General features: G+C 39.0%; 1 protein-coding gene across 1 annotated transcript in view; it reads left to right on the forward strand.

Moving 5' to 3' along the window:
- The window catches only part of cttnbp2nlb (CTTNBP2 N-terminal like b), a 40,781-nt gene that overhangs the window by 14,583 nt on the left and 11,169 nt on the right, over positions 1-15,029 (forward strand). Inside the window, exons 2-3 of the mRNA XM_067413644.1 lie at positions 1,139-1,246; positions 11,513-11,743. Coding sequence (XP_067269745.1) covers positions 1,139-1,246; positions 11,513-11,743 — 339 coding nt within the window. The remainder of the gene's footprint in view (positions 1-1,138; positions 1,247-11,512; positions 11,744-15,029) is intronic.

The following is a 15,029-nucleotide window of genomic DNA, read 5'->3' on the forward strand; positions in this document are numbered from 1 at the left end:
GTTCTTGCTTAAATATACATACATACATATATATATATATATATATATATATATATATATATATATATATATATATATATATATATATATATATATATATATATATATATATATATATATATATATATATATATATATACACACACACATCCAGAACGAATGTGGCAGAATTATACACAGCTGCAATGTGGTCAAACCTGGAAGTACTTCCTAGCTGTGCAATTATGAAAATTAATCTACACACGAGTCAACCAATCAGAATCAAGCAATCAACAATGCTGCTGTTTAAAGTGACTTAGATTATGATGGTGTTCAGCTGTGGGTTAAGGGAGTAATTATACAGAATGAACATAATTAGCCAGATATTTTATAAATCAGCGACCGCACAGATTGTGTTCGGGTGTTTGGCGGACTTCCCTCTATCCTTCTGCTTACACACACTCCATCACGAATGAAATATACCCAGGCAGAACAAGCCAAACCTTAATGGTTAATGTGAAACCATCCGCTACACTGCAGCCTAATCCAGATCTGTCCATGTCACTTACAGTAAACAGAGACATTATTCAAACACACTCATTGTGTGTGTGTGTGTGTGTGTGTGTGTGTGTGTGTGTGTGTGTGTGTGTGTGTGTGTGTGTGTGTGTGTGTGTGTGTGTGTGTGTGTGTGTGTGTGTGTGTGTGTGTGTGTGTTCGTTAATAGACTAAGGGAATCCGTTACAGTACTGCAGTTGAGCTCGTTCACTGGAGACCTCTGTGCTGAAATGCTAATAGCTTCCTGTGTTTATGTGGTATGACAGAGAGCCAGACCAAAATGCAGAGACACTGAACACTGCTTTATGTGTTTTAATGTTTATGAATGCAAGACTCACACAAATGTCATTTCAGATCAAGAGCGATTCACTGATGAAATGCATGGGGCATTATTGCCTTTCTAGGCCAGAAAAATTGATCTGTGTGTGTGTGTGTGTGTGTGTGTGGTATGATCCTGTTCCATTGGTCTAAGTACAGTTGTGTCATACATGATGACCTGCTAAAACATTGTGTGTTGAGTTGAATGGCCAGGCCTGTGATTCCAATAAATCAGTGGTTTTGCTTCAGGACTCAGATACTGAATTCATCTGTTTGTGTGTTTCAGGGCAGCAGGATGAATGTGGAGACTCTCAGTAAAGCTGAACTTCTGATGCTGCTCAGCATTCTGGAAGGAGAACTGGAAGCACAGGATGTAGTCATACACTCACTCAGGGTAAGAACACACACACACACACACACACACACACACACACACACACACACACACACACACACACACACACACACACACACACACACACACACACTGTGAAACACGTTGTTGTTTTACAATTAACGTCACCAAATGAAAATGGAAAAATAACTAGAGTACTTTGACAAGACAAATTATGATGTTTAATTTGACAAAACCTTGACAAAACCTTGTCTGAATGTTTAAAATACATTTAAAAGCTTTAAAACTGGCAGCAGAAAAGTCTTCTCTAGCTAGCTTCCTAACATGGTTGTGTAAACCTATTGTATAAAATGATTATTGTTTATTTTTACTTATTGCTTTTTTCACTCTTTTGCTTTGGACAAAGCATCTACTAAATGCATAACAATGTAAAATGTTTTTTTTTTAACATATTGCTTGGTGTTGTAAGCATGTTTAACCTAGCATGCTCATCACAGTTTGTTTTACATTTTGCTAGGTATTGCTAACATATATTTTAGCAGATTGCTAGCTGCTTCAAACTCTTTAGCACTTACCCTACCTACTAACAGATAGCTCTGCCTCTATCACAAATTAATTTTAATGGTTGAGCCAATGTTGCTGTGTTGGTCAAGAGTGTGCACCCTAAAATGGCTTACTTCTAGTTGTGTCTGCATATTAAGCTTGGAAAGAAGAATGCATTTACAATGTTGTATTTTTAACATGCTACCTATTCTCAGCTCTGTATGTGTATAGGTTTGAGTTATAGGACAGGCAATATATGGTCAGCATTTGGTGTGGACTGGTTTTCAGAATCAACAGGAAATGTGTCAGAGGGGGGTACTCAGGAAAGAGGCAGAGAGGAGAACAATGGCAGGCAATGCTATTCCTGTAAAACACACACACACACACACACACACACACACACACACACACACACACACACACACACACACACACACACACACACACACACACACACACACACACACACACACACACACACACACACACACACGTTTGTTTTTGTAAAATGTGGGGATATTCCATAGGCGTAATGTTTTTTATACTGTACAAACCGTATTTTCTATCCTGCCCTGCCTTTAAACCTACCCATCACAGGAAACATTCTGCAGTTTTACTTTCTCAACAAAAAACTCATCCTGTATGATTTATAAGCCTTTTGAAAAGTGGGGACATGGGTAATGTCCTCATATTTCACCCTTTCCTAGTAATACCTGTGTCATACCTATGTCATTATACACATTTGTATCCTTATAGTTCACAAAAACAAGCACACACGCACACACACACACTTTGGGTTACCAATTTTTTGGGGGGACTTTCATAGACATAATGGTTTTTATAACCACATATTTATATGAACTGAGCGAATAAAAAAAATGTTGTTAGCACAAAACCAATATTTCTCTATCATTACTCCATCTTCCATTTCATTTTATGCTTTGATAAGCATGCAAATTAAATCAGCTGTGCTCAATTGAGTCTTTCCTCCTCAAAACTAGAACAAATGTAACTCATTTTGATGTGTACTCAAACCGACACACAACAGAAGTCCACAGTGTTCCCTCTGGATATATATAGTATGCGTGTTTTAATAGGCCTGTAATTATTGTGTCTGATGCTTTAGTTAAAGAGTTAACACGGTGTTAATAACAGAGAACTGAGCTTCTCATGAGCTCAGGGGTGTGTGTGGGAAAGATGGAAACATGAGACGATGGGCTCTGGTGTCTCACTGTGACCTGCTGATCAACTGCTGACTGTTTGCACTGGACTCTGAGATTAGTTTGTGACTGAAAACAACACAGAGAGCAGCTAAATTCATCTGAATGTGAGTTGCATTTGGTGATATGTGTGCGCGCATTCACGTCACATTGTTTTATAAAACACGTATTTTTATTTCGTACGGGAACGGTTTTCACAGTATTTCACGAACATCTTATACATGCCAATTGGCTTTGTTTGCACTGCACACAAATCTGATTTGGTTTTCAAATTCAATCTTTGGGTCATTTTGCAAATGATCAATTTACAGTCTCATCGGAAACCATTTGTTCAGACAATAACCAGATTTCCATATGTGTGTGTGTGTTTTCGTATATCGAAAAGTACTGGACAAAAACACAGATATGTATGAAACATGCATGCATGTGCATAAAAACGTTAAGTTTTTATATAACTTAACTTCATAACTATACACTCTAAAAAATTCTGAGTAAAAAAAACAACCCAATGTTGGGTCAAATAGTGACTAACCCAGCAGTTGGGTTGTTTTAACCCAGCAGTTGGGTTGTCTTAAGCAAATATTTAACCCAACTGCAGGATTAAAACAACCCAATTGCTGGGTTAGTCCATATTTGACCCAACATTGGGTTAAAACAACCCAGCATTTTTTAGAGTGTATAAACTATAACTGCTCTGGACTTTTACTGGAGCCTCCCCGAACTCTCTGAAACTCTATTCATTAATTGGTTTTGTACATAATGTTTTTTTTTTACATAAATGGCACTACCGGGTAAAAGTTTGGGGTCAAGTTTTTATTTATTAATTTATTTATTTATTTATTTATTTATTTATTTATTTATTTATTTATTTATTTATTTATTTATTTATTTATTTATTTATTTATTATTATTATTATTTTTATTTTTATTTTTTATTTTTTTAAGAATGTAAAGACAGTAAGGCTATTTGATTCATTCGATTTTAAATATTTGATGTAATGGCTTTTTATTTTATAAATTAAGTCCAGTATCACTAATACTTATAGTGTTACTGATGTCTTTATGGAATATATTTTTTCTTCTTTTCTTTTTTTTTTTACATGTAATGATAGACATTACATTATCACATTTTAAACATTACATTATAGTTGAAGCTGCTTAATATTTTTGTGAAAATTTTTGAGTCTAAATAAAGAGTCTAAAATGTTGTACTCTCATGGCGTACTGAACGCCTCCCACCCCCTGTTGGCCCGGCCCAGCCCTGGCCCATTGTTGAGGTTGACCTCACTTTACCTTATGTCACAAAACTAAATTCTTTCTTGACATTTGATTAAATAGTTAGATAATATAGTCAGTATATCTGGTGCATCTGTCTTGGTTGCTATAGTATTGACGTTAGCAAAACCTATAGAGGGAAAATGTCAGATCTCAAACAACACATGGATGTGGTTCATAAACATTCCACTTCATATTTTTTATTGTTCAGACTATAAATAACTAAGCAGATTTGAGGTGGATTTTTGAAATACGATTTTGCTTCCTGTCTGAACAAAGCGCTCTCTCTCTCTCTCTCTCTCTCTCTCTCTGCTTAGGCCTCTTTTACTGCTCAACCCCTAGGCAAGATGCTAAATGTGTGTGTGCGCGCGCGCGCGTGTGTGTGTGTGTGTGTGTGTGTGTGTGTGTTAGTGTCTTCAGCTTCATTTGACTTGCTTCCTGGCCAGTAAGGGGTTTATTCACAGAGGGAACCATGAGAGGCCCTTGGGGCTCTTGAGTCTTTGATCATCAATGCGTTGTGTGCGTGTGTATGTATATGTGTGTGTGTGTCACTTCAGTGCTCTCAGAAACTCCTGTATGCCCTGGCTGTGGTGAAGCAGTGCATGCTGGGAGAAGATTGCCAATCCCGTTAGATGTCCTGGAAGCCTCCAGATTGGCCGCATTGCTCCAGAAACAGCAGCGCACTTTTTGCTCCTCCTTTTGAGTTATTTTCCCATGGATCATTCTGATGTAATGGTGGAGCCAATATCCCGAGGGCTGGCGGTTAAAACGGGAAACCAGCCGTTAATATGACTCACTCTCTGTTTTATCATCTAAGCCTTATAAAGAAAGATCAGGTCTGTTCACAGGTCTCTGAAAGGGGAATTTCATGAATAGGGAATTCCGTGTTAAAATCACAGTCTAAACAGACTAAACCAACCAGTTTATTTTGTCCTAATAGGGAGGGTGACAAACCCTGCGTTATACCTTATAAATGTGTCATTTACACACACACACACACACACACACACACACACACACACACACACACACACACACACACACACACACACACACACACACACACACACACACACACACACACACAGAACCAATGGGGTTCTTCACTATTCTGAACCTCCTGGAGTTTGTCTCTTTATGTTGATTAGAGGAGTGCAGGATTCCTTCTGTGTGAACTTCCTTCCAGGAAGTCTTCTGATTCCTTTCTGTCTCCCACAGTAAGCACCTCAGATCAGCAAGGGTTTGATTAAAAACAGCAACAGCATGAACATGTTTCCTGCTATGTCCTGCACATTCAGTGCTAATCTCACAGAAACACACACGCACACACAAATTTCAATCAGTTAAAAAGAAAAACTGAATTAATCGTTTTTAATATTTTTCATAATTTCAGGTACTCCCCAGATTAATGTAGAAACAACTTAAAGGCTTTAAGATTTTTAATAAAAGATTTCAATTTAAATAAACTTTATTTTATTTTATAAATGTCCAGTATCACTAATACTAATAGTGTCAATGATGTATATATTTTTTATTCTTCTTTATTATTAGTTGATGATAGACATTAAACATTACATTAAAATTGAAAGCTATCAATTCCAAAAAAGGCTTTAGGCTTTAAAAATTATTTTTATTTCAAGGGAACTTAATACCTTTTATAATAAATGTCATATTTGTGTCCTTCCTAACAGGTATAGAAAATACAGAAATTAAATACATATTTTCAAACAAATTACAATCTGAACTGCATGAATTATAAATTAAATATAGATTGCACCTTATTAAAGCTACAATTTCCTCTGTTACCTTTGTAAGTATAATAATTGACATTAATGACAGATATCACAGCAGCTCTTTTTTTCACAACTCTTTAGACATTAAAGCCGCACTTGGCTACTTTTGCTCTCGGGGTCCCCCTACAGTTTGGAAAAAATAATGTCCTCAACTACTGTCGTAAGATCTGTCATCCTACAACAGGGGATGCCATCGCGCATGCATTTGTTGACATGACAACCCTGATAGCCCTGAACTAGTGATGCGTGGGTCGTCTCATAACCCGCGGACCCCGTATGTCTATTTAATGGTCGTGGGTGCAGGGCGGGTTGTAAAAATATATACAGTGGTGCGGGGCGGGCCAAATAACTTCATAAAAGCGCCCCACGGGTTGGTGCAGCACTAACAGTTAACCTGAACACTGCAGAGGAGTTCACATGCAGGAGTTCTTCTGGCGTCGCGTGTGAAATGTCTTCATCCCAGGTAACGTTACAGTCAGTGGCTTATGTTTCAGCATGTCATATGAATATAATTTCATGGGTTTTATTTTTTTCAAACGCCAAATAATCACGATGCTCACGTTTACAAGCCAGCGTCATTATAGTAGTCTATTGGTTACCGTTTTACAGAATCTATATGATACTTCAGTTCAATGTTTGAGTGGCTCACCGTAACAAGCATGACAGCATCGGTCGGGCACGCCTCCTTCAGCTCACGCCGACGAGCAAACGCTGGTCACATGTTGATCCTCGTCCTGCCTTTAATCCCATCACTTTTTCGTTTCCTCTTATTGCTTTCCTCCAACAAAACCTTTTCTTTCTTATTTGTCTCTGCTGCTTCGGACATGACTATATTATCCGACGAACAAAGTTGGGCTCGCACGTCCGAATTTAAGGAAGTGTGGGTGTTGGTGGAAGTGACGTATATGCCGTAAAGCAGTCGAATTTTGTAGTTCTTTTTGTTCTCGGGTTACTACCCGAAACCCGAAGTTTAAAAGTACGATTAAAAACGATACAGACCCCATCAGGCTATGGCAGACGTGTCATTCAACCTATTGTAAGTCGATTTATCATCACAAGAGTCTTAAAAAAATATTATGAAGGTTGAAAAGTTACCTAGTGCTGCTTTAATTAACTCTTTTAAAACTTACTAGACAAAACTGCCATTTTGGCATAATTATGCTTTTGTTTGCTCAAGCACGAAAGAGAACCTGATTTTAAAGCGCTGTCTGTGAGGGAATACCCTTAAGCCTTTCTCTTATATTGTACTTAATTATGCTTGAAAGAGCATTGGGACATTTAGCTCTAAGTAATAACGATTTATATAATCCCTTCAAAATCTTCCTAACGAGTTGTGATAGAAATTAACTGTGTAACCTTTGTGATTTTGTATCTCCAAATCATAGCCATATCGCAGGAAGTTCCTAAAACTGTAATTACCTCCAGAGCTATTATGGTATAGGCTAATACTGTATGCATGGCAACTATATCAGTAATTTACATTTAATGTACAGAGAAAGCTGTGAAATGAGTAAATAATGTACATGTCTTGTGAGACTGAAAATGCTAAATAGCAGCTGGATTTCTGGTGGGAACAGCAGTCGCTAGTGTGTGTCGTGCTGTCTGTCCCGGCAGACTGGGTGTTTGTCTGGTCTGGTCTGTTAGATCTGAGGGAGACAAAAGAAATGTAATTTAACTGTGATGACAAAGCTGAATTTTTAAATCAGCCAGTCTCCAGTCTTTCAGCATCACTTGATCCTTCAGAAATCATTCTGAGATCCTGATTTGGTGCATAAGAACTGTGCATTGTTATTATCACAGTTGAAAACAGTTGTGCTACTTAAAAGTTTTGTGTAAACCAGTGGAAAGTTCAATAGAACCGCATTTATTTGAAAGATAATTTTGTAACATTATGAATGCATTTACTGTCCCTTTCGTTCACCGTCCTTTCTTTCAAAGAGTAATCCTAGAGACTCCAGACTTTTGAATGGTAACGTATACAAAATGTTGGTTGCTAGGACAAAGCTCTGTGAGATTCCACCCGACTGTCTTGTCATGTTCTCTCTTTCATTGCTTGTTTGTCTGTCTGTCATTTTTCACTCAATTTCCAGTATCATTGATTCCTGTTGCACAAATAGTGCAGGATGATTTAATAATTGGTGTATTAGAGTTTTGTTCAAATCCATAACCCATAGTATGAGCACTAGTAGTAGTAACGTTTGTCTTTCCGCTGTCTCATTTGTATCTTTCATTTGGTTCTCTCTCTCTCTCTCTCTCTCTCTCTCTCTCTCTCTCTCTCTCTCTCTCTCTCTCTCTCTCTCTCTCTCTCTCTCTCTCTCTCTCTCTCTCTCTCTCTCTCTCTCTCTCTCTCTCTCTCTCTCTCTCTCTCTCTCTCTCTCTCTCTCTCTCTGTGTGTGTCTGATAAGGTCACTGAGAGGGCAGCAGGGCCACAGATTGAGGCCTCCAGGGCTGGAAATGGACTGTAATTTACTGTAATGATGTAGAGTAGTACGCAACATTGCTTAAGGCTCAAGTTAAACAAATAAACTATCCGACCTGGTGGTCTGAGACACACTTAACACACTCTCACAGTTTCATCATAGACATACGGTAGAGTATGAATTTCTGTTCGACAAAGAGAGAGCGAGAAAGTGTTAACAATAGCCTGTATTTTAATGGTTATGTTGTTATTGATGTTCACACCCAGTACACACCACACCCTCTGTGAGTCTCTGTCATTAGAAGACTTTGAATCCCAGACTGAATGATCAGCAGATAATAACCATTAAACGGAGGAAGCTAAAGTCTCTTGAAGTCTGGTTGGATAAAATGACTCTCTTTCCCACGTGCATTGTGATCTAGTGGACAAAAGTCTAGGATCTTTTGTTTGCGTTGGTGTGTTTAAGAAGTACACAAAGGTGTGCTAGATAAAATTCCAATTACGTATGAGTCATGTACTGTACACATTAGCCTGATGAGTTGATTTTTTTGGCTGTATTTTACAGTAACATATTATATATTACAGAGATTTTTTATTATTTGGAATTGACCAATATCGTATTTCCACTATTTCCCATTAAGGTAACCTTTGTCGTCATCGAATGAAAAATTCACCATATCTACTTAGTTGCATGTTATTGATATTCTTATGAGCAATTCATTGTGCATTTTTATTTTTAAATATTAATTGAATCATTAATATTTATAACTCAATCTCTTACAGTCATCTGCAAGCTCACATTCTAATCTGCCTCCATCCAATGAACAACATTGAATAAAACCTGTAAAAAAAAAGTCCTGTAGATAATAATTGATAATAGAATGTACATCACAATACGGAATAAATTATCTGCATATTAATGCTACTATTATTTCATTGTGACTTAATTATTTAATAATTTTTTGTTTGTTATTTCTAATAATATAAATGTATATTTTTATCATGAATAAATTAGTAATAAATGTAAATAAAGGTAATTATTAGCAAATCTCTATTTAAAAATGAATATATATATATATATATATATATATATATATATATATATATATATATATATATATATATATATATATATATATATATATATATTCATTTTCAAATAGAGATTTGCTAATAATGGCCCCCATAGCCACCACAGATCTCAACCCAATAGAGCATCTTTGGGATGTGGTGGAACGGGAGCTTCGTGCCCTGGATGTGCATCCCACAAATCTCCATCAATTGCAAGATGCTCTCCTATCAATATGGGCCAACATTTCTAAAAGAATGCTTTCACCACCTTGTTGAATCAATGCCACATAGAATTAAGGCAGTTCTAAAGGCGAAAAGGGGTCAAACACAGTATATATATTTTAGTACAGTGAACTCATTGTCATGTTCAAGAAACCAATTTGAAATGATTCAAACTTTGTGAGAGGATGGGTACATGGTGGTCATAAATGGATGGACATGGTCAGAAACAATGCTCAGGTAGGTTGTGGCAGGTAAACGATGCCCAATTGGCACTAAGGGGCCTAAAGTTTGCCAATAAAACATCCCCCACACCATTACAACTGCAGCAGACTGCACTTTGGTGAGCTTGTGCAAATTGTATCCTCTTTTTTCTATTTGTAGTGGTCGATGAGTGGTACCCGGTGGGGTCTTCTGCTGTGGTAGCCCATCCGCCTCAAGGTTGTGCATGTTGTTGCTTCACAAATGCTTTACTGCATACCTCGGTTGTAACGAGTGGTTATTTCAATCAAAGTTGCTCTTCTATCAGCTTGAATCAGTCGGCCCATTCTCCTCTGACCTCTAGGACTGCCTGCATTTTCGCCCACAGGACTGCCACATACTGGATGTTTTCCCTTTTCACACCATTCTTTGTAAACCCTAGAAATGGTTGTGCGTGAAAATCCCAGTAACTGAGCAGATTGTGAAATACTCAGACCGGCCCCGTCTGGCACCAACAACCATTCTACGCTGAAAATTGCTTAAATCACCTTTCTTTCCCATTCTGACATTCAGTTTGGAGTTCAGGAGATTGTCTTGACCAGGACCACACCCCTAAATGCATTGAAGCAGCTGCCATGTGATTGGTTGATTAGATAATTGCAATAATGAGAAATTGAACAGGTGTGTGTGTGTGTGTGTGTGTGTGTGTGTGTGTGTGTGTGTGTGTGTGTGTGTGTGTGTGTGTGTGTGTGTGTGTGTGTGTGTGTGTGTGTATTAGAGATAGAGAGCGAGATAAATAATATTTAAACAAGAATTGTTATATTTACCATTTTTATATTACCGTTTTATTTATATAATCGTTTATGAGTTATCTGCCACAAAATTATATATATTTTACAATCAATTATTTTCTCATCCATATTTTTGGGTGAGGGCAACCAACTCAGGTTTGAATCAGGTAAGATTTGAAAACAGAACAGTGTAGTGGACAGAAGAACCAAGATAACATGACGGAATGAGTAGCATACAGCAGGATTCAGCATGTGTGTTGCCCAGACCATGAACCGCATGTCTATTCCAGTCCTTCATTCTGTGTTTGTGTGTATGTCTCCCATCTGCTGATCTATTTAGTAAGACCACCCCATCCCTCCTAAATTAGTCACACTGCCCCCCATTCCAGCCCTCACACAAGCACACACATGCACAATGAGTAGTAAACAACACCCCCTACAGCTGGACCTTTTGTGCCGCGAGCCCCCCTCTCCATCCTTTCAGCCCAGGGGAGGTTTAACACCTGCCCGCAGAGGAGGGGTCAGGGCTACAAATATATATTTTGTGAAAATGGATCTGATAGTGACCAGCTGTATTTCCATCACAGTGTGTTTAAACGTCCTGCTCTCCCTTTCTGTCTCTCATTAAAAAAAAAACATATGGCTTATATGCAAACACAATGAAAGATATTAATCAGTCATCTTATGAACTCGAAGTGTTTCAGCCCATCAAGACGTCTCAGTGAAAACTAGATACTTAATCTTTTCCTGTTTATCTTTAACATTTATTTCAGGCACAACGGAGAGATGCATTTGTACAGGAGCGATATGGACAGTATGACCTCCGTGACCCCTTCGTAGCACTGCTGAGGGACAGTGAGCTGTCGCAGACTCAGGATGATGGAGGGCAGAGTCCCGTGTGTCTGAACCCACTGGGCGTGTTGAAGCTAGTGATGGCCCACTGCACCAACATGAAGGAGAAAATGATGAAACAGCTTGCCGCTGCAGAGAGGAGACATCGAAGGGTAGGAGACAAAGAGAGCTTCCTGAGCTTCATACCTAGGCTGTATTTTTAGGCTCCTAATGTGAAGGCTGTCAGAGGATAATGTTAAGGAAAGTTGGAGGGTAACAAATAATGTTAGACTATAATGTTAGGGGAACATTAGAGGAAAGTGTTGGGGGACGTTAGAATATAACATTAGGGTAATGTTAGAGGAGAATATTAGGGTAACGTTAGATGATAACATTAGGGAAATGTTAGAATATAACAGAAACAGAGGAGAACGGTAGGGGAACATAGAATATAACATTAGGGGAACAGAGGGTAACGCTAGGGGAACATAGGATAACAGTAAGGGAATAGAATATAATGGTAGAGGGTAACATTAGGGGAAAGTTAGAGGATAATGTTAGGGGAACGTTAGAGGATAACAGAGATGTGTTAGAATATAACATAAGGGAAACAGGATAACGTTAGGGGAACGTTAGAGGATAATAGAGATATGTTAGAATATAACATAAGGGAAACAGGATAACGTTAGGTGAACATTAGAATATAACGTTAGCGAAGCGTAAGTGGGTAACTTTAGGGGAATGTTAGAATATAACATTAGAGGATAATGTTTGAACGATAGAAAATAACGTTAGAGAAACATTAGAGAGTAACATTACGATAATGTTAGAATATAACAGGAACATTAGAAGGGGAATGTTAGGGAACGTTAGAATATAGCATTAGGGAAACATTAAGAGGATAAGGAACGTTAGAGGGTAATGTTAGGGGAACGTTAAAACAGTGGTTTTCAACCCGGGGGGCCTCAGTGATCCTCCAGGGTGTTGTGTATGAAAGTACCACTCTTTTAATTCTTTATTGTGTTCGCCAAAACAATCTCGCATTTCCGAACAGCCAGCGAGAGCAACCTTCCAAACGTTTTCGTCACTTCCCGTTATCCAACCCTTAAAGTAACCGGCATTCATTCTCTCATTAATGTAACAAACATATTACTTTAACTAAACATCAGGTTATTAGACTAATTAAGCATGCAACATTTCCCCTCCCCTCCCAGTGAGCTAAGTGTGAAAAGATGTTAAGTAGTCATGAAAGCGTGCCGGCCGAGTGTGCAGTCTAGTAGGTCTGCCTGGCGGTGCTGCTGATGATGGCAGGGTTGTTCCTTTCGGTGCCACCGGATACTGTGCTGGGGGCAGGGGGCACAAAGAACTCAGTAGAGAACTGGGGAGTACAGCGTCACGGGTATGATCAACACCAGAAGGACACAGTACTTTCCTGAGCCGACTGGCATGCCAACGAGAACCATCAGACAGCTGGAATGTAACTGGACCTAACTGCTTTTGTACCTGTTGTGGCTGCGACCAGAAAGTGTGGAGCTTGTTTTTCCGGTGTGGCCGCCGAACCCGCACCCAGTCCAGCGGGGAGAGTCTGGGAATCCGGGCCTTTTTCCTGGCATTGTATCTGTCCTGTGCTTTGAGCTGTTGTCCGCGCACCCTGGCTTTTACCACAGGGTTTCCATTGCCCGAAGTAGGAGGGAGAAGTCTGTGTAGGGGTAACTCCAACTCCCGTCCCAGCATCAGTTTTGCTGGTGACACCCCAGTGGTGGCATGCTGAGCTGCTCTGTAGTGTAGAAGAGTCTGCAATAAAGCCTCATTGAAAGAGCAGCCTTGAACTAAGTGTGCTCTCAAGCCATTTTTCAGCGACTGATTAAATCTCTCTACACCCCCATTTGACTGTGGATGATAGTAAGCTGTTCGTATGTGTTTGATTCCTTTGCTTTGGATGTAGCTGGTAAACTCAGCCGATACTAACTGAGGGCCATTGTCTGTCGTCAACCCAGCAAACACGTTTACGTTGTGGCAACGTCTGTGGCACGTTGCATTTCTACTATGGCAACGTCGCATGTCGACGTGCTCGCAACATTGTAACAACGTAGAATTGTAAGACGCCACGGGGCTGTAGCAACGTTGTTGCGCAACATTCAGCAACTTCAAGACGACGTTCTGACAACGTATTTTTTTAATGCTATATTCCCCATTCCCCATAGTGGTTCATTTTTAATTTCAGACATTATGCTTTTTATATGCCTATTGTTTATCCTATTATTTATGGGCCTAACAGTAAATTAATTATAATCAACACCTGCAACACACTTTTGAAGAGTAAAAATGACATACAAGTTTATTCAACTAATTCAACTTTATTATAACAGCATGTGGTAAGCGACCATACATACAGATACATTTAAAAAAAATAGAATAAACAAATATTTAGTTTAAGTATTTTACAGCAAACACAAAAAAAGCAAAGACAGGCCTAAGTCAGAACATTTAATAACAAAACTGGGTTTTGTAGATGGCAGAAAATCGTATTCGAAAGCCTGCTGATGAGGTCGGTAACCGGTAACTTATCATGTCCAGGAAATATCAACAAATCCAAAGGAGAAATGCAAGTCCAGAAACCAGCAGGTATGAGATGTTGAACACTTTCTTAACGGTAAGGATCTGAGTAAATCTGGTAACGTTAAAAGAAATAGCGTTATGATGGTAATTCACAAAATCGCAACTCCATGAATAATAACATGATTTGTCCGTTTATTTTATTTAAAAAAAATGTAGTTTGTAAAATAAAAAACGAATGAATGTCACGTAGACAAGGAAATTGTAGCTTGTTTGAATATTTACGTATCAGCTAAGGTAAATTAAAAGCAATACTCACGGATCCGCGTATCAAGTTAATTATAGCCTACTCGTTGAAGAATGACGGCTCAACTGTCAGTTGAAATTTAAAAGGCTGATATTCACGCTTCAGGGCAGTGATGACGTACAGGTCGCACAGTGGTTGTCCAGATACCATGGCACAACTTTAAGCAATGGTCCGGACGGTGGTTCAATGTCAACGTTGTGACAACACTGTAACAACCTTCACCACACAACGTATTATAGCAACCTTTTGGCCATGTTGTGTCAACGTTGTTAGAAGGTTGAGTACGTTGTGCCAACGTTGTGTGTTTGCTGGGAAGGACCTTGGCAAACCCCAGCGGGAAAAGAGCGACTCCAGAAAGTCAATGATGGAACGGGATGTGACAGAGCCCACAGCTGCAACCTCTGGCCACTTTGAGTGTAGATCATAAGCTACTATGAGGAAGCGCAAATGATGGGGCACATCATGGAGTTCGCCGCAGATATCTAATTGAATGTGGTCCCAAGGTTGAGTTGGCCAAGGCAAAGACTGCAGTGGTGGCGGGGGTGGCGGGCCAGTTTTACCGCTTGCAAGACATGGCGTACAGTCCCGAACGAGCT

The sequence above is a fragment of the Pseudorasbora parva genome, chromosome 13, assembly GCF_024679245.1.
Source record: "Pseudorasbora parva isolate DD20220531a chromosome 13, ASM2467924v1, whole genome shotgun sequence".
Taxonomy (NCBI): Eukaryota; Metazoa; Chordata; class Actinopteri; order Cypriniformes; family Gobionidae; genus Pseudorasbora; species Pseudorasbora parva.